This window comes from Pimephales promelas, chromosome 16, assembly GCF_988280905.1.
Source record: "Pimephales promelas chromosome 16, fPimPro1.hap1.1, whole genome shotgun sequence".
In the NCBI taxonomy this organism is placed as follows: Eukaryota; Metazoa; Chordata; class Actinopteri; order Cypriniformes; family Leuciscidae; genus Pimephales; species Pimephales promelas.
The window spans coordinates 29737488-29759577 of NC_142784.1; the positions used below are offsets into that span (position 1 = coordinate 29737488).

The 22090-nt window shown below is 37.8% G+C and overlaps 1 protein-coding gene across 11 annotated transcripts in view; it reads right to left on the reverse strand.

Annotated features, from left to right (window-relative positions):
• The window catches only part of tenm4 (teneurin transmembrane protein 4), a 267387-nt gene that overhangs the window by 144582 nt on the left and 100715 nt on the right, over positions 1 to 22090 (reverse strand). For 10 of the 11 annotated variants that reach the window (XM_089121432.1, XM_089121433.1, XM_089121429.1 and 7 more), the window contains exons 4-5: positions 11133 to 11351; positions 687 to 933 (exon numbers count right to left, since the gene is read on the reverse strand). In XM_089121432.1, the coding sequence (XP_088977558.1) occupies positions 687 to 933; positions 11133 to 11351 (466 nt within the window). The remainder of the gene's footprint in view (positions 1 to 686; positions 934 to 11132; positions 11352 to 22090) is intronic. The other variant, XM_089121430.1, reaches the window with a different exon arrangement.

Sequence of the window (22090 nt, forward strand, 5' to 3'; positions counted from 1 at the left end):
GAGAAGTGAGAGAGTGACGGCGGTTAGCTTTGGAGCGAGTAGCGACTTTATATTGAGAAAAACAAAGTGTCTCTCCTGTTCTTTCTGACCACTGTGGGAAATCTGTAGCATGAAAAGTTAAACCTCTCTTGATTTAATATTGTTTATGGAGAAGGAAAATCAGGAAATGATTCGGGGGGAAATGCAACGGTGCATGTCGGAACAGACGCATCATAAACAAAATATTGCATAAATATCGCGACACTTTCGATATTGATATCGAGCAACGTGATATCGCGATAACGATATTGATTCGATATATCGTGCACCCCTACAGTTATTTTAGGTTCAATTTTGTTAATCATCTCCCTATCAAGATTTATGCGTTTAAGATTGACCAGAAGATGTTTTTGAAAGTCAGGTATACTGTTTTACTGAATGACACCACTTTGACGCATCAAAAGCTACTGCATAACAGCAGGAATGACCCATTAAACTATATTGTGCATCAAGTGGAAATAAAAGGCTACATAAAGTCTCATTAACTATTACCAGTGTAGTTTATCTTTTAAGCATAATAAACACTTCATGCAGCCAGCATATGCATGCCTTACGATGCATTATAAACGCCTAAAGTTGTCACTCAACATCACAAAGCTATTGGATTAGCCATTTTGTCATGAGCGCAGCACAGCCCCAAAATGTACCTGGTCTCTAGAGGAACGTTGCTGTTGAGAAGCCAGTTGTCCTGGGCACTGCCTGAATCCTGGGCACTTGTAGGCCCCTCATTGGGAGCCGAGCTATCGGTGGGTGCCGGGCTCGGGTTACTGCGCTGGGTATAGTTGCTGTGGCTCAGAGAGCCAATGGAGGCGGTGTGGTGCTGACTGGGGGAATGGGAGTGTGACAGGGGCAGCGGTGGCGTTCGCAACCGGGAATGGCTCTGGAACGAGCCCTCTGAAACGAGAGAAACAGCACGATCAGCATTTCAACAAATGACATTACTGCAGAGTTCATTAGCATGTGGTGTACAGAGATTTATCTGTAACGTTTTTTCTGATACTGCACAAGTAAACAACTCGATTTTCAAAGATAAGTCAATGAAAGAGACACCTAGCTTAAATGTTGCATCTAAATAGATCGCCGGCATCTAACAGCTGGAATCTCGCAAACACCCATCAAGCAAAAAAAAAAAAAAAATGCTACAGACAATCTGTCATTATCAAGTAGACTGAATTACCCTCGTCAACCTGTTTGAAATTCACGCCATGATCAACTGCAGCTTGTGTGGCTGGACCCGACAAGACAGCTTCAGCTTCCAACAACGCTTTTGTCAAATAAAGCCACTTTGCGTCATGGGAGATGGGGGCTATCAGACATGAGATTGTGAGCATCAGATTGTGGCAATCCAGATGCAGATAAATACCCTTGTGTCCTTGTGCGCTCCACAGCCATTCATTTCCATATCTGCTAAACCACTCATCAATCAATAAACTAGCGCCTCATTGCGCTAAGAACCCTTACTTAACCAGAACAAAGCAGTTTCATTTTACACCTGTCAGCAACACTCAACGGCCTCTTTACTGAGAACTTAAAACTGTTGCTAAAGGTGAGACTAGCACGCTAAATATGTTTTATTTACATTCAACAACTTTACCATTGTTCATTAAAAGAGTCGCTAATGTGCTATGGATGTTTTGTTTACAGTCAACAACTTTACCATTGTTCATTAAGGGTGTAGCTAATGCTATTAGGATGTTTTATTTACATTTAAACACTTTACCTTCATTCGCTAAAAGGTAGCCAATGTGCTTACTCTTTCCTCTTTTATAAAAACAACTTTCATTTGATAAAGCTAATGCAGTAAATATGCTTTATTTACATTTAAGAACATTACGTTAATTCGTTGAAGGTATAACTAATGTAATAAATATGTTTTATTTACACTTAAGAACAACAACCTTCATTCGCTAAAGGTATAGCTAATGCGCTAAAGGTGTTTTAGATAAAGAACAACTTTACCATCATTCCCTTCATTTGACAAAAGAATAGCTAATGAGCTAAATGTTTTATTTAGATTAAGAACTTTATCTTAATTAGTGAAAGATATAGCCTACCTAATGCGCTAATTATGTTTTATTTACATTTAAAAACAACAACCTTCATTCGCTAAAGGTATAGCTAATGCGCTAAAGATATTTTAGAGTAAGAACAACTACCATCATTCGCTAAAGGTATAGCTAATACGTTAAGGATACAGCTAATATGAAGAAGAGCTTTACCTTCAAATACTTACAAAAAATGGTGTCTAACAAAAATGTTGATGTAGGCTATTTGCAACAGTATTTTAGTAGGCTATCTGATAGATATGAAATGAATAAATAGGCCAGGCATATACTGTTTATTGCAAAAAATAGACTTCACAAGACAAACAGACATGAATTATGCACAATAATGTGCCATCCCTCACAGAGGGTTATCTGAAGTCCGACAGTAATTGTCTTTTGTTGCAAAAGCAATGTGTTGATGGCTGTAGCTGCAATGCATTTAACTAGATGAAGCCAGAGACAAAACTTGTCAGAAACTGTCAGCAAAATGTTGAGTTGAATCTGTAAACTCATTCTTTGTAAAACACCGTCGCCAAGAATAAAAAAAACTAAAAAATGAAAATCATTTATCAAATGCTGGACAATCCTAACCTTTACGGATATTTTCCTTAGACCTCTTGGGTCTCATATATGGTTGAACCACAGAACTGTAAAATAGTGCAAATATTCATATTTTAAAAAATTTGCTTCACTATTTTTAAATAAAGAATGAAAAAATAGAAGATTATGGCATAGGCATACTACGTAATAATTACCTAGACAGCCACACGTTTTTGCACGCCCTAAAAATATCAAAATACATTTTTTTTATTAAATACTAGGACTGTCAAGCGATTAATCGCATCCAAAATAAAAGTTTGTGTTTACATAATATATGTGCGTGCACTGTGTATAATTATTTAATATATATAAATACACACACACATGCTTGTATATATTTAAGAAATATTTTCATGTATATACTGTATATAGATTTATATATAATTTATATTACATATAAATAATATTTGTTTCTTAAATATACATGCATATGTGTGTATTTAATAATTATACACAGTGCACCCACATATATTATGTAAACACAAACTTTTATTTTGGATGTGATTAATCGTTTGACAGCCCTATTAAATACTAAAAATATTTAATCACTAAAGAGGCGTATGTACAAGTCATTGTCTGTGTGAATTGCAATCTAAATTATAATTTTATTTTTCTTGAGAATGCTTGTGTTGTCGCTCGCCTGAACTGACCTTCGTAAGCAAACTTCACTAACTACTATTGCACAAACACAGCAACACGGACAACAATGCACGACATTGAGCGCCAAGTCATAAGCAACCCTGAATCATCATTCCTTTCTTTTGAATACTGCAAAAGTTGCATGCTTCGAAGGTCTTACCGCGGTTTCACACACCAAGCGACACAGTATGTTCTCTGTTGGAGGCATGTCACCGGGGTGAAAGAACGCTAGTTCTCACATCTCTCATATGACTAAATGAGTGCTTTGCACCATGTGGTGAGTGCACATTTCTACTGAAGATCATTATGGGATGCGTCACTGACAGGGACCCTTTTACTTTTTTTTTCCCCCTTTCATTTTTGGGCACAGGGCCGGATCATTTGTCAGAGCCAGTGACAGATGGGCCCGTACCAAGCCGCATTCCCACAATCCTACGCTACCAATTACTCAGAGCTCTGCTGCGTCTCTGAGCCAAGCTGATGATGGCCCTGATGAAACCAGATCAAAACAGACGGAGAGCTGGAAGGGAGGAAAACCATTTCCTCAGAACTGTGAAGGTACGCAACATTACAGCTACGAAAGTGATAAAATTCAATGAAGGTTAATGACAACAAGGCTTGATTTATCATATTGCTTGTCTGTCTAAACTTCTAAGGAAAAAGTGCTTGAATTAGATTTCTTTCTCGCTTATCGCAAGTCAGCATGCACTGCAGTAAAAGGAAGTCATTCGTAGGTTGACGTCCTAATGATTATAAAAACTGTGGCATTGAACTGAAATACACATTTTTTTCACGGAAAGTAAATTATAAACAGGCCCTCAGGTAACAACAACAACAGCATAAAAACACCATTATGCATGTAATGAATGCTACAAATATTAATAGACTACAACAAGTTCAGGCTATGCATCACCCAATTCTAAACACTTAACAAAACATAAGCTTTTGCGTTGTGTTTTCGGAATAATTTGGTCTCAACGCAGGGTTTTCTATTCTCTAAACAGCAGCAAACAGAAATGCTGATGCAGCGTTCAAGGGTTGGGGCTTTATTTCCATTGAGAAGCAAAGAAGGTAAGGCTCATTCGAGTCCTTGAGACAATGAGCATAATATGAAGAGAAGTAATGATTCAGCAGGAACAATTGAGAGCAGTCCAGAAGGACCTGTAAGAGTGGAAAGGTGGTCTTTGATCGATCTTGTTTGCACAACTCTGTTCAAGAGCAAAAAAAAGTTTGTTCTGCCAAAGAAAAGAGAAGGCAAAGGAAAAGGTCATGGCAAAAGGAGCCAAAATAGTTTTCAATATCATATTTTCACACAAAATCTAAAGGAAGGAATACAACAAATTATTTGTTTAAAAAAAATCACAATACAAACAAAATAGAATTATAAATAGGATTCAATTTCTTTAAAAAAAATATATTTTTTTTAAAAAAAAGATTGGACTTTTTTTTGGCGATTTTCACCCTCTCTTGAGATTAAGAATATAATAGGCACCTAATTACTCTAGATGACACTTTGCTGGATGTAAAATTGCTTTATGATTACAAGACAGCAAATGAATAAAATAGCAATTACAAAGGGAGACAAGTAGTTCTCTGTGGAAATCGCATGGCATATTTATGTAGATTAATACAATGTTTTAAACGGGGGAGGGGGGTGTACTCAAAAGAGGTGCAAGAACTTTACTAAAACGTGTTAAAAAGCTAATTTGATCTGTGAGGATGTACTTGATGAGTTTGACTCCGTTTAACAACTGATCACAGTCCAGAAATATTTCAAAAGCTCTTCTCTCAAGCTCAATATTTAAAGGCGTCAAAAGCCCATTAAAGTTGTCTGAAGTCAATCTCCAAGGAAAATAGGGTTGCTCCAGTCAGCAGAGTTAGTTAATCAACGAGTGATACTACAACATCAAACCCTGGAGCAGAATTGGTTTGTGTTTATGATTGATTGATAAGAAATGAGGCCATTCAAACATATAAGAATTACAAAATGCACAGACATACAGACAGACAGACAGACAGACAAACAGATAGATAGATAGATAGATAGATAGATAGATAGATAGATAGATAGATAGATAGATAGATAGATAGATAGATAGATAGATAGATAGATAGATAGATAGATAGATAGATAGATAGATAGATAGATAGATAGATAGATAGATATCCAATTTAGACAGACAGACAGACAGACAGACAGACAGACAGACAGATAGATAGATAGATAGATAGATAGATAGATAGATAGATAGATAGATAGATAGATAGATAGATAGATAGATAGATAGATAGATAGATAGATAGATAGATAGATAGATAGATAGATAGATATCCAATTTAGACAGGCAGACAGACAGACAGACAGACAGACAGACAGACAGACAGACAGACAGATAGATAGATAGATAGATAGATAGATAGATAGATAGATAGATAGATAGATAGATAGATAGATAGATAGATAGATAGATAGATAGATAGATAGATAGATAGATAGATATCCAATTTAGACAGAAAGACAGACAGACAGACAGACATTTTAGACAGACAGACAGACAGACCGATAGACTGATAGTCAGACAGACAGATTCCCCATTTTGAAAAGTATAGGTCGGGAACAGTCTATTTTCGTTTGTAGTTACGGAATAACAGTCTCACTCTGTTTCTCACTCCCTCATTCTCAGAGAGAGTGAGAACTCGTATGATGTGCCTTAGACACCCATCAAGTGTGCAAGGTGTTAGACTAGCTGAAGAATTCATCAAGATCCCTCCACAAGACAGACAGAACATTAAACCGCATCCACAGCTAAAAATGCCCATAGAGCGCAGAGCCTTCGTCTCTCCTGCTAGGTTTGTTTTCTGGTTGTAAGTGCCTGGACGCTGTTTTCTGAACAGCGCGAAGAGCCGACAGCCACCCTGAGTGTTAATGGAAGGTTTTGTGTCTGTGGTTTTCACACTTCTTCCTCCATTCAATCATCACTTTAGATGTTGTTCTTAACCATTAGGAAAGACAGATGCATGTGGTCTCGTATGAAGGCTAGCAGATATAGCTTACGGCGCTCCGAATCAGTCATGCTAAAGTGTGAGCAACTGACGGCCTCGCTGACATCTTCACAGCTATACTAAAGAAATACGAAAATACATCTCACTGCATGTCGATTCGAAAATCACGTGGAATCAAAAGAAAATGTGCTGTTTTTCATTAAATGTGCCATTTTTTGTGTCCCGAAGACATATTTGACGTTGAAACGTGCAGATGGCTCTGTCTGGCGCTTTTTTATCTCCATGGTAACCTCACAATGAATTATCTAAATAAAGTGATGATTCATGAGCATCCAGTGTACATTTTCACAAAAGGTGACAATGCATTAGGAAAACAGCTGGCTGGTTGCAAGTAGAAACATGGACTGCGGTCGCATGCCGGTGTCTAGCTGAACGCAACATATAAATAACCGTTCTCATTAAAAATAATTGTAGGTGAAACTTGCGAGAACGGCGAGTAGGAAAAAAAAGCTTGCCCTCGCTGCCCTCTGCAGCCACGCCATGTGTTGCTAATTAAATCACTCTTTCCCTGTCCGCTGTGATCTCTCGGAGCGTCTCCCGTGGATATATGTTCCGGCGCGACCCCGTAAACCCCTAGCACTGGCAATGGGAGGGGATGATTAAATAAGTCCCGACGAAACCCGACTGATCTAAATGCATAGCTGCACAGTGACCCCACTGCTTAATTTCCACCTGCTCATTCCTGCCTGGTCAACTGCGAAGGCATGTTGTGCGAGCCCTTACATAGGAAGATCCATACACTATTAGCGGCCCACTGTGGACCAAACCCCATGCAGCTCGCCGTAAAAAGATGCTAATACAAGGGGGCCTCTGTAGTGAAGAACAGGGGCTCAGCAGGGAGCCCGTGGCCCAATAGCCATCTCTCCAGGAACAGGACCCTGAGAGAAAGCCAGGGGCCATGGAGCAACACATGCTCAATAAAAAGACTGCAAGCTTCAACGGGTCTGTCCCGTCAAGCTAACAGGACCTAGCGGGCATAGAGATCTTTCACTCTTTCTTTTCGACGTTTTCCAGCTTGCTTAATCTCAGCCTCTTTAAATACAAAAGACATTTGGTTCATGAACTATAGTTTGGGGAATTTCTGCAACAAAGATAGACGAATGGAAAAATACAATACAGGGGAGAGCCCTTTGGTCTAAAGAATGCAACAGATGCATTTTTTTTAAGTTGATAATATAAAATCACTCTGGGAGATGTGAAATTTCCTTAGCCTGAGAACTCTGTCTCTGGTTGATAGCTATAAGCAGAGATGAATTTTGAATTTTGAGAAGTGTAGAGATTTCCCAGCGGTAGAATTTGCGCGTTTAACTGTATGTTGTGTTTAAACACTTGGGACTGGATATTTCAAATGCCAACCACCTCTGTATCCGTGATTCGATACTTTAGCTCTTTGCAGACATGTTTTCACGTGTAATTCCTCCTCGATTGCTGGAAAAGCATACCAAATTCCTTTGAAAACAGGACTGCAGCTCGAATCCCTGAGCTAAGCCTGTTCAGCTTTAGTCTCAGCACTGGATCACATTTCTGGAACTACAGAATAACTTGTGTTTCTAAAGACACACAAAATCATATCGACACCGGCAACATGAATCTGGGCCTTATCAGTTTACACGATAAGCTTACTCTGTCCATGCCCTTTTTCTCTCCAGAATTTGACAAATCTGCAATGCCGAGCTGAGTCGAGAACAGGGCTCGGTCATAACACAGTTAAAAAGTTTTGATATGCTCCCTTAATATCTTGACAAGGCGAAGAAATGAGAACGGGAGGTATTAGCTCATGTCATCGTCAACCCTAAAAACATTTGAAAATATTACAGGCTCAAAACCACATGACATATCTTTCAAGATATCTGTTTTTGTTAACAGACGGGCAGGGTGAAAAATCCACACTATGTTTTGGACTTTTTGCAATTTAGGCCAATTCTTCGTTAAAAACCAAGGACTTTAACAAAGGACGTGACCACCTACAGTATTTAAGGGTCTGTCAATATGCATCCCTCTTATTAAGCTTTGAGCTATCTGGAATATCCGTATTAGTAATATGCTAATACATGGTAATTTAAAGCAGCTGGCTGTTTATTCTCGGTTTAAAAAAGCCTATCCTATTCTCAAAAAGCAGAGAAAATAGGTAAAATTGACTCATTAGGTGTGGTTTAAGTGAATAAAAAGCAGCGGTTTATCTTTTCTTATTATAATTGTGTCCTTGTTCTGTTTAAAGGCTCTGCAAATACAGTTGCCAAACAATCGGAAATGACAATGAGGGTGCTCTTCAAAAGAGCAGGATAATTTCCATAATTCACCACTTGTTTACCTACAATCACAATGGCTACTTTGACACAGCCAGTGTTTGGATTGGCAAGTGTATTTACAAGCAGGTGACTCAGAAATTGGTATTTATATGCAAAAGGACATGGGAAGCAAATTAAATAGGAATATTTCCATAACCTGAGAGAAGTTGACAGCTAAAAAAAAAAAAAGGTAATTGTTTGCGTGTGATACGATAGACGACTAGATTGCTAGGTTTCAATCACGCAACACTGATCAACCAAACTGAATGCCTTTCTGCAGGTAGCCATCAAGAGTTGAGGTTTTTACCGCCAAAATGACTGGCAGTGCAGGAATCACTCGACTTCCAATGAAAAGTCTCGAAGTAAAGAAAGCGAGATCAAACCACACAGCATAGCCTCTGGCAGGACTCCCACTATTTTACTACCAGGACGCTAAGCTTAATACATAAACGTCCTCTTCTAGGCACTGTGGTATGCTACTTTGTCTCAGTCAAATAGAGCCTTATGGTGCCTTGCATAGCTCGGAGGCAAGAGACCGATTCCTTTGGTGAGTGTGCTACCCCTCACTGGCAGCCCGAGGGTACCCTATAAACCAATGGAAATCACAGCCATTTGTCGGAAAGATAAATCCCATTTTAGCACTGGGGTGCCACCACTAGGTGACCAGGACGCTAGCTGGATGCTGTGCAGAGAAAGGAACGTTCTTGCCACCGGAGGCTAATTCATTGCTTTGCGAAGGCAGGCAGAAGTCTCTTGAGCTTGATGTAATTCCAGCCTTGGGTGGTTAACTTGTAAAGGCTGATCAATTATTTACAGCATTTTTTTGTAACTCTGTAAAGAAGCCTTGAGGGAGACGCCGAGAGCTGCCGGCCGGTGATGACAGGCTTCATATCGACATGCTCTCTTGCTCTACTCCGATCATCAAGTGATGCGAAGCTTTCTTATCTGGAAACATGTTAACAAATCTCATTTCTAATTCGTTTACCAGTTGCAGCACGGACATCGACGGAAGACGGGTTTAGTTTGACGTTATCTTATAGCATTGTCGTTTAGCTCAGAATCGCTAGTTCGTCAGCTAGTTTATCTACATTTTGTCTCGCATAACCTGGTGGTGCTTTATTTTAATGTCACGTCACAGGTAATGGGATGCTAAAAGAAGTCCAAAACACATCAAAGCACATCCCTAGTAAACAAGTTCATCATACCTGAACCCTCTGGACGACAATAGCAGCACAACGTGATGCGCATTTCATCAGCGGCTCATTAGTGAGGACACTTGGTAACTTGTAAAATTGATTTATCGTGATTGAAATCTCCTGCTGTGCTGGTCACTTGTCCCTCAGCAGGGCGACAGCATTAAGCTTTTTATCATTTACAGGCTCGAGAATTTATTCTATCTTTCATTAAAAACTTCCGTGACCTTTCTAAAACTAGGCAAAGTTAATGAAGGCAACTCTGCAATGATCTAAAACGGCCATAATCAAGGTATTAGTAGAAATATAGCCCTGTTGACAAACACTCAGCATAACAAGTTTCTCAGCCGAATAAGTAAAGTGCAATCCTGATCGTCTAAGTATTTTGTAAAGTAAGACAAAGCACAGGGTGAAATTAGTCATTCTTTCAAACACACAATGCGAAACACAAAGCCAAGGTTTTCAGAATACCATAAACAATTAGGGGCAAACATTTTTTTTTTTTTTATAAATCATAATTGTCAGAGCAAATATCTACACCCCTAGTTTTTGCTTAAAGTGTATCTACGCCATGCTTAAGGCAAGACGTCCCAGATGAACAGGATAAAAAATAAAAATAGATAATTGTTTGCATTATGTATTGTACTCATTTTGGATCACAAGTTTTCTGAAATGTTGTGTTTAAATATGCAAATAAGGCATTATAATTAAATATGCACTCAGTAAAATCCTTCAGAATATAGATAGGAATAAAACTGCAAAGTTTTGGTGTATGCGAGTGCTGATTTCTGACACACTGAAGAAAAAAAAACTCATTTTGAGAAAACGGCCTTCAAAATAATTACTGTAATTGAAATCTACAGGCGCAAACTGCTATTAAAGATGCACTTTTGGATGTTTTCTTTCCACTAATCTGGAAAAGAAAAGGAAAAAGAAACACAAAGCTAAAAAGCCCCAAATCTCAAAACTGTTTTTGCTTGTATGTCTGGCCTTCAACATTAGTAGGGTAAATCCAGGCAAATAACAATTTAACAAAACAATTAGTAGGAAATTGGCCACACATACTCCCTGAACCCTAGCCAAGAGCTTCTCTTCTCAGCAGGCCTTAGTTAAAAGAAAGTTCCTGCTAACATCTGACCTCCACCACTACCGAAAATATCGAAAAAATGTATGTGTGGCCTGTGGCTACCTCCACAAGCTCCTCAGCAGGTCCAGCTAGGGATGTCGGGACCCATCAAGCAACAGCGATATCGAGAGGGACTCACCGTTAGGAGTTGCAGTGACCGGAGCGCAGACGTTCCCTGAGCCGGTTTTAACTAAGAATGAATTGGGGCCAAACTCATCTTCTGACTCAGAGTCCCGGCCGGCCTGAGCCCCGCTGTTACCTAGCAACCTTCCCTGGCTCTGATTGGCTGCATGAAGAGGGGGAGGGTAAGGGGAGTCGACAGGGGAAGAGGAGGCAGATGAGCAATGAAGAGGAGGACCTGTAGACCACAAACACAAACAACACACGGGGGACAACTTAAAACACACCTCCCAATGACACCACATAACCAAAAATGAATACATGGACAGCACAGGAACATGCAGAGAATTAATAAAAGCCATGAAAGCACAGATGAAAGCTGTCTGTCTTGTTTCATCTGTCTTTGTTCTGGCCAGCTGAACAGGGAGATTGGCATAACCGTGATAACATAGTTGCTTTGTGACTCCAAAAAAAGGATTTTTCTTTATACATTTTCCAAAGACAGATCGACAGACAAGCTTTAAAAAAACAACAAATGGAACATTCAGAAAGAATCACTGGTGATCAAATAGTGAAACTATTAATCAACAGTGAATAAATTAGACATTGGGTGAATCTCACAAAAACAGATCAAGGCCTTTCACCCTGGAAACATACGACATATGACAAAATAATCAGAAACTACACTTTGCATTATGAAACCAAAGCCTACTTTAGGAAAATGATGGTTTTGTGAATTGTGATTTCAGTTCATTATTTGTCATGTGGAATATGATTTTTTGAAGAATTTATATCAGTAAGTTTTTACTTGATATATTTATACTTAAAATATGCATTGCATTAGACTTATGTACACTTAAAATATGCATATGCATTAAACGAACAGTATGAGACTTGGAGGTAAAAAATAAGCTTAATTCATTATGTTTTTAATAGATTTTTTTTTTTTTTTTGGTTTTGGGCTCAAACCAGACTTAAGAAATTACATTAAATCATAGTAGAATGACTTTTTTTTTTTTTAAATTACTCAACTTGGCTAATCAACCTTTAATTTATTTCTCATTTTGGAGTAAATTTATGAACTGGTTTTGTGAAATTTACCCAAATCATATTTACTCAACTCAACAAATAAGAAAACCAATGATATTTTGGAAAGTTATTGTACACGGTATTGGACAAATAACACAACTACAGAATATGAGAATGAAACTGACTTCTGGTGGAAACACACACATACACACAACCTCTGTGAGGACATTCTTTGACAAAATGCATTCTCTTGCTCCTTACCCTAACCTGACCCATCACAACTAATTGCCTAACCCAAACCCTTAACGTAATTATAACCTTATCCCTAAAACAAGGTCCTGACCCTCAAACAGGCCTTTAAATGGGTCTTGGATAATGAGGACTGACCAAAATGCCCTTATTTTATCTTTGTCCTCACTAAAACTCAAACCCAGCCACATAAAGATAGTTTTACAAGTACAAGTACACTAGGACCACGTACAAGTGTACTTGTAGTACAAGTACAAGTAAAAGTACACATACAAGTAAAAAAAGTAAAAGTACAAGAAGTACACTTGTTTTACTTTTTGTACTTGTACTTGTATGTGCACTTGTACTTCTACTTTTACTTGTAATTTACTTGTTTTGCATGTACTTGTACTTGTAAAAGTACAAGTACAAGTGCACGTACAAGTACACATACAAATACATGTACAAGTACATGTACACGTACAAGTACAAATACACGTACAAGTGTACTTGTACTTTTTGTACTTGTACTTGTCCTTGTACTACAAGTACAAGTAGAAGTACACGTACAACTACAAATAGTAAAAGTACAAGTACACATGTACGTGGTCCTAGTCTACTTGTACTTTTACTTGTACTTTTACTTGTAATTTACTTGTTTTACATGTGCTTGTAAAAGTACAAGTACAAGTACAAGTAAACGTACAAGTACACGTGCACGTGCGCACACACACACACACGCACACACACTATATATATATATATATATATATATATATATATTGTTTCCACTTAAAAATGTGCTGATCTTTTCTTTCTGAGCAAATTCTTGAGAGATTTGAGACAGCATAAGAACGGGAACAATAGCAGCATTTTTCCAGCAAGATATAAAAATTATCTTTCAAGTACAAAAGTACTGGCACAAGTTCAAAAAGTTTGCCCAGTTATAGGACTAAGATGGGGTTTATATTCTGAGAACAGTGTTTTCAGAACAGTGTGTCTTTCTTAAAGAAAAAAAATAGCAAATGTGTAATTACTGCTAGGACGAGACACAGCTGATTGATTGAAAGAGAATTAAGAAATAATTAGTGAAATTATCATATGATCCATTAAAGTGTCAATCAAGCCGTTTGATCTTAATGATGCATGTCTTGTGTTCCATTCATCACTTTAATTTGACAAACACATTATAATATTATACTAAAAATGATCAGGAAAACTTCCAGAGAGAACACGCTGCACATCGGCAAATAGCATTTTTACATTTATAGCTAAAGTTGTAGTCCAATTAAACATATTTGTTTATTACTTTGGTGTATAAGAAATAATTTGGTGCAGCTGCAACTAAAATTATCATGTGTGTTCAGAAAAAACAGTTATTCTTAAGTCATACTTTCTTTGCATAAATTGACAAATTGCATATATAAGCAAGGATACAAATGATTTACACTGGAATTCATTGTTCAATCAACATCTAAACGGTGAAAAATTCCCTTTCACTGTAAATTACTGTTCGGGTTATGAAATGACACTACTTTTTGAATTGATTGCATTGAAGCATGAACGTCTCTGAAGTGAAAAGCTTTGAAACAACAACCTTTTAATCTCTGATCTCCTGTCAGAAGAAACACACTGCATTACAATAGAGGCTTTTAACAGAGTCGTAGAACTGGTTTGGAATAATTGAGGAGGGACAGGAATAAGGATTTGTTTTTAACTCTCCTTAAAGGCCAAGTATTCGTGTCCATGACCTAAAAGATGAGTATTGAGGGGTTTATCTTTGATTCTCTGCTGAATTCCTTTCTATGAAGTCTGAATTAAATAAATAGAATCTGGGGCAATTCATCTGATGTAAAAGCAGGAGAAATAACTTTTCTAATCGTGAGTCAAATAATTTTGCCTAAATTTGTAAAAAAAAATGTAAAAGTTAAATCTCAAAACATGCATGGATGGAATTATTTTTATAGATGTTTTACCTTTGAACCTAGAGCACGTTTAAGTGTCCATTAGTCACGTCTTCTCTGACAGAAGACTTCTTATTGAAGTCCTTTAAAAGTGCTGAAAGTCACAGAGGGGCATGAGCAGATTGGGCATTCGTGTGCTCGCGGAGGGGTGCATTTGTCTTACAGGCTGTTCGGCTTGTGTTTAATTAATTCTACCTTGCGTAATTTATTTTCATTTCTCTGACTTACAGAAGCACTATGAGAGGAAGGTGTGTTTTGGTGTGTGTGTGTGTAAATGTTTTTTCTATCCCGGTGGGGACTTTAACCTCAATGCACACAGACTCATGGGGACTCGTGTCACTGTGGGGACATAAATTGAGATCCCTTTGAGGAAACAAGCATATAAATTATACAGAATAACACATTTTAACATGCAGAATAACACGCGTACGTGTGTGTGTGTGTGTGTGTGTGTGTGTGTGTCACAAACAAGTTTATCTGATTATTATTATTATTAATAATAATAATAATAATAACAACATCAAATTATACATTTTCATTTTACACATATTAATAAAGTAATATTGTCTTACAGTACTTATATAATAAATATATACTAATAATAATAATAAATATTTATTTAATTTTTAAAACCTATTTTTTAAAACATAATATTATTATATTGCTTCAACACATAAAATGATAAATATGTTTAAAAATATATTTATTATTATTATTATTATTAAATATTTATTATATAAGTACTGTAAGACAATATTACTTTATTAATATGAGTAAAGTGAATATGTATTATTTGATGTTATTATTATTAGTATTATTATATTGCTAAAATTATACATATATTTAAAACAAATTAATATTGATTTGCAATTGTTATTATTACTATAGTTATTATTATTAAAGTACTCAATCAATTTATGAATAAGTATAAAGTTAATATTTATTATTTGATGTTATTATTATATTGCTTACACATAACATACATATTAGTTGTAAACAAAAAATTAAAATTGATTTGTTATTATTATAAAAGTTGATATGTATTTATTATTATGTATAAAGTTAATATTTATTATTTGATATTTTATTATAATTATATTATTATGATTAATATTATTACAACAATAATACATTAATATGAATTTTAAACATAATAAATTAATATTGATTTTCAACCATTTTATTATTATCATTATTGTTCCTATTGTGATAGTATTGTAAATCAATAATTTAATATGTGCAAAACATATTTATTATATGTGGTTAATATACAATAATATAAATATCTATTATGTTAAGAATAATAATAATTATATGTTTATTATTATTATTATTATCATTAGTAGTAGTAGTAGTATAAAAATTATAAAAAAATAATTAAAAGTGCCACAGGGCCAAAATTTTGAAACGATAACCAGCGAATAACTTCTTTAAAGTTATAACCTCGGCAAAACTTGGCCAGAAGAAATCATTTTAACACCGAAAAGGTGTTTAATTCTTCATCACATCAGATCTCTCATACAGATTTCCGTAGCCTTGTATAACTCGAGTCAGTGTTCTCTTTCAGCCCATTTGCTCTTATTTCAGTTCCTGACAGACTTTCCCCCGTGGCCTGCCCTTCAAGCCGGGCCGATGACTGCAGCGCTCCTGGGGCAGGAACGCAGCGGGGCCACCCGCACTAACACAGGCCCTAATCTACTCAGGAGTCACCTAATTAAACCAGCAGGCCAAGCAGGTAGACTGAGCTTTTCTCGTCGCCACGGCAACCCATTGAATCCTGCAATCTCCCAGGAGACCCGGCTGAACAGAGAGCCGATTGCGAGGGCAATTGGTACAAACAGCGGGGCCAGCTTTCTGTTCAGCTCGGCCTCGACGCTTGAATTACACCGCCCTGGCCTCTGGGCCATCTTCAAACGTACTTTACACTCCGAAGCCAACATCAAAAAAGCCTTCAGTCAGTGAGGCTTTCAAATAAGACGTCACATCTCTTAATTCACTCCCGCTAAGAGCTTCGTAAATTATGTCATTATAATCAATACGGCTGCATTACGGGTAGTCGATCCGTACCATTACGCAGCCTCTTCCAACAAATGAAATAGATGAAGTCGGATGTCGCGCGCATTATCCGACGCGTGCATTATATTATCAACAATAACAAGAACGGGAGGATCAGTGTGGCATCTAGAAGATTCTGCTGGAGATACTGGATTCCGCTTATAAGCGCAGTTTGATGGAGAACCCACGTAATGGCAGGGCAGATGAAGGGGTATCGATTGTCCGACGCACAACAGCACAGCTGCTGATGCTGAAAAGGAGGATGAAATGGGAGGAAATGAGTTAGTGCCACAGTTCTCGCATCCATAAAATGGTTGAAGTATACGAGGCCATCGGGCAGTATGGTTTTATGACAGTGCTGCTGTGCTTAGTGGGCAAAAACACCTAAAGAGCATGTAGAAGCATCAAATATTAAGCACGGCTTTTTGCAGAGAGATTCACTATGCGCTTGCTGAGCTCCAAAGGTGTGTAAAATGCAATGACAAGAAAACATTTCTATGATTCAGAGAGGCGTGGAGGGATGCATCTTAATGGTGTTGTAATGGCGATGCTCCAGAGCGGTGTTTTTGAAAAAATCTGGTGAGAAATGTAATAATAGATGCATCTCTATCACGGTATCAGAGTGTTATTGTGTGGGGAGGCTTTTAGCTGCTGGTATTGGTGTGCTACTTTACTTTAAAAAAGTCATTTAATGTTTTGGATTACAGGAGAATATTGCAGAATGGCTTGGTTCCCAGTCCACATTTGAAAAGTTATCCAAAGAGGAATGATCAGATCTTATTTTTCAACAAGACAAATTGCAAAGACAACCAAGAAGAGGACAAGTCCACCAGGCTCATGTTTTTGCCTGGTCAGATTTTAGATTTGAACCTGAAGGCCTGTTCACACCGGGACGAATTTCAAGCACGTTATTCGGCGACGTTTAACGCCTCGTGACTAAACAAATGGCGCCAATGTGACTGTGCACACCGACACGTAAAACACCACACGTAAAAGCGTCATTTTTTTAAAAAAATACCTCGGGTTCGTGTTTTTTTTTGTTTGTTTGATGCGCTGCATCAAAAACTATCCGACCAATGAGATTGGCCCATTTGCTCACGTGTTTGGAGCTTCTGAAGTTACAGTAAAACACAACTTGGGGGCGCTCAAACACAAAATGGTGTTACCGTTTTGTGTTTGAGCGACAGTGACAACAAACATTTGATAAAAGAGAACTGTTATGTAGTGGTATTGCGGAGCAAATTGGCGCCATCTAATGTCAGGGAATGAATTTGCATGTTCACTCGGCTCATCGTCAGCGAAAATCGCTTGGGTGTGAACACAAAAAACACGTTGAAAAACGCTGGCGAATAACGCGCGCTCATATTCGTCCTGGTGTGTGCTGGCCTTTGTAGTGAATAGTTGGTCTCACATCAAACTAATTAGCATTTTTTCAACTTCTTATAAACTGTTTGAATCCATCAGCATTGAGCGAAACATCTAGCCTGGCTAACACCACATGTTCATTTTCTCGTATTTGAGGCGTGGTTTACGAATACCCAGACCCACATTATTGGGTGCTACGAATGTCTATCAAATGCGCCTGTGCGAAGCTCATAGCCAATCGGTTCAATGATACCAGATGTAGTGACAGAAATTTAGATGATGAAGATAACGACGGGTCAGAGATTTATGTACACAAAACGTGTTTCTCCATGTCAAGGATACTTCCTTGGCAGGACGGGTCCTTCCAAGTCATTTACTTCAGAGGCTAGTCGAGGATCCTATTTAGCATTTGGAGAACAGGCTAGCAAGTGCACGTCATTGCGTCATTACATCAGTGAAAGGTTCGCTTTCGGCGCTGCAAAAATGGTAGTGCTACTGGTTTGGTTGCTGTACCGCACTGTTTAAACACACTTGACAGTCCTTATTTCGTCTTGTCAGCCCTCATAGAAATAAATAAATAAAAGTAATGGATAATGTACAGCGAGACGGTTGTTATAGCGAATACAACGGAAGGGGTTGTATTCGCTGTAACCGCCTTGCTAAACATTTTCCCACTTATAACATGGCTACCTTCCAAATAAATCAATAATTTGACACAAAACATTGATTTAAAAAGAGTTTATTCATTAAAAAAAAAACGATTGTGAACAACTGCGTCCATAGCAACACGATCTAACGTTAGCTGTTAAAACACGTGAAATGGTAAAATACATGATCAACAAAAAAGGCTAACGTTATATGAAGTAAAAACTAAAAAAGTGAATCACCAGTGAAAGGGAACAGCTTTAAATCCCCTCTCTGCAAATCAGTTGAGCCGATATGTTTAATGTCAAACGTTAGGCTGTGTAACTTCGCGTCCGCTGCCATGGTCCATAGATATAAACAAACTGCTTCGGTGTGTCTCATATACGTCGTCATCATCTTGCTGCTCGCTCCCCGTTCTGTGATTGGTTCAACACTATCTCACGACCAATTCGTACGAATTCGACGCATGATTAAAAAGTGTCTAATTCGTACGACCTCACTCGTACTGATTCGTACGATTTGTCTAAACCCACGTGATGGTTAAGTTTAGGGGCGGGGTAAGGGGTAGGTCATTCGTACGAATTCATACGAATTGGCCAATTCGTAAAATATGTACGATTTAACAAAATCGTATTAATTCGTACGAGTGAGGTCGTATGAATTGTTACGAATTAGCCACTTTTTAATCATTCGTCGAATTCGTACGACTTGGTCGTGAGATCGGGTTGGATTGGTTCCCTATCTCAGGGCAAAATTTGGTTCATGGTGTCCAGGCTGCCCAGCAGCATGGATAAAACCGCCCTGTGGCAAGGCACCATGGGGAAAGCCAGGCTACGACAACATCTCTGACTCTTTATCCTACACAAAGCTGTCTGCAAGTTTGAAATGTTTTAAGAAAACAAGATTTAAAGAAAACAAAAGACTATTCCATGCTAAGTTACTTTATCTACAATATTTGTGCAATTCTTGCTAGTTTGAGATTAAAATGGTTCAAAACAGTAAAAGACCACTAAATATTTTGCACAAATGTAACAAGCCTAATTTGGTAGCTTGGTGTGATTAGTGCACTTCATCAAATGTCATGGTGGCGGTTTCATGTACTCTTATCCTTAACTGTAGCATCACCGTATCATGGTACCGTCACGCTCTTCCTTTTTTTTTTAAAGGGTTCTTAAAACAACACTAATGAACTAAAATTGACACCACATCCAAATTCATTTATTAGCGAATCCAAAAAACACATGGTCATTTCCATGGCACTCTTTGATACTTTTTAGGTACCGAAGCTTATATTCATTGACTCCCGGATTGTCTCTATAAAATGACACCCACAGTCAATCAAATCTCTTTTTCGTCCTATATATAGAAATACAGAGGTGTTCTTTTGTCTTGAGCTGAGGCACGTCTTCAGGTTCACTATAACCATTATGGTTACTAAGAGGAAGCCGAAGGCTGAAAAGACTCTCTGACTGCAGCTGACAGGAGAATTAAAGAGCAATAATTTAGCCCAAGTTCCCTGACTCTTGCCTTCAAGATAACAAGATCTCTGAATGTATAACAAGCAAGCACTAAAATTAAGAGAATCTCCAAGTGACTCACACTTTTTTTCTATTTGCTATGGGCAAAAAAAAGGAAAAAAAAAAAAGAAAAGTAGAAGAGTAACATGAATGAGTCATTCTGTGTAATGGGAGAAAATAGATACCTAATGCTAAAATATTATCACATCCGATGCTATGGTACAATGAAAACCTGTAGTTTCAAAAGTAATTGACCATTATGTCTACAATTTTGTCCAGTAGGATATGTTCCTGAATAAACATCTTTTGCTTCACTTTTCCAGTAGTCAAATCAAAACTCCCATCATCACCTCAGGTGTGGATTTATCATCGAAATCTCACATCTGGTTCTAATAAGAGTCAAAGTTGTGCTCATCTGCAGAAACAATATCCCTTTAATCCCTTCTTCCATAAATAGGGAGAGGATATACACACATTTAAACGGCGAGAAAGCTAAAAAAAAAAAAAATCCCTAGACATTCAGCTTTCATGCATTGATGATTCGTTTGATGGTGAACTCTCTCGTGGATTGGAGTTTTTGGCTGGAACTTCAAAAGCATTCATCCAAATGACTTTTTGGCAAGCGGAAAACACCCCATGAAATCAAAATTAATGTTTAGTTGCTTTTAGGCAATGTGTGTTAGCTTTGAGCTCATCTGGTATGCTATCACACTCCTAAAAGTTGACAACATTGGCTTTTAGCAGATATGCACATTTAAAATGAAATGAAAATGGACCGAAAATACTGATGACTCATCCTGGACACACAGATTTTTGTCCAATCAAATTCTCTCTAGAGTGAGAAAGCCCCACCCCTAATCCCACTTGACTACTAAAAAATAAATAAAGTCCTTCCATGTGTTTTCCCAAACTTTTAGAAGGAAATATGTCAGCATTACCATATTCACGATCATCGAGTATCATCAAGAAACCACACAGATATGAGTGGAAGGCGGATTGCAATTGGAAAAGTCATAATTTTCCTAGACTCTTCTATCTAGGCAGCACACAATCAATATGTTTGCATTTGAGCAGCGGCGTATGCATGAGAGTTGTAAATACACACAAATATGTTCTTTCATTGACCATGCATTAATGGAAATGATGTTTCTGCCTAATAAAACAGCATTGAACGACCACAGAGACAAAAGCACCATTTAGGACTAACCCAAACAACACATTTAAACCATCACCGCAGCACTTCCTGCTTTCTGAGAGGATACAATAAAAAAAACAGTAATTAGGCCCAACCGAACTATTAGTCCAAACAATAATCAATAAAAAGCTGGCGGGTTTTGCTTTCTTCGTCTTTTGAACTTCACAGTTGTATTTTATGCTTGAAAAACATTCAACATTTGACATGTTTTCCCTTCTGGTGGTTTATTTGGCTTTTATTATGCATTTTATTCATAATATCCCATTTTAAAACCAAAACTGGAGAAAAGCCAGACATCATGTTAATGTGGTTTTCTTGTCAGCTTTTTATGAGCTGCATTATTTTGCTAGTTTTCATCCATTGATTTTTAGTCTAATGCAATTAATGATATAACATTAAAAATATTATATCGAGATAGCTGTTCAAATCTTAGACCCTCATTCATTGAGTTTAAGACAAAAAACAGCTCAATCGCCAGTTAGAGACAGGCTTCTCTATGTTCTCTTCTCAGTCACCGTCCACTGCCTGTCTTTCCTCACCTTCTTCATTCACCTTCTCTTGTTTCCCCGTCTTTTTTCTTTTTCGGAGCGAGAGGGACTCCTCGCTGCAATTCTTTGCCTTGCTGAAAGGCGCCATCTGTTCTCCCGCTCAGTGGCGGCACACGACACGAGGGACCAGATTGAAGCCTGGAGATTGGAATCAAAAGAACACTGAATGGGGATTCTTTTTTTTTTCTAATCCAGGCCGTAAATCTGACAACTGTTGTTTAGGTTCCACACATGCAGCTACCGCTACGGAGGCTCTTCAGCTGATGCGTCTACAGCTGAATTCCATGAATCCACAAGATCTGTCCTCGACACAATGTTAAGGATTTGTCCTGTTTGTATGTGGCGAAATGTGGCCCCTTGAGACTTATCTCTACTAATGTTGGACAACGCTAGATCCTGGCATTGGAAATCTGAAATATATGACAATAGCC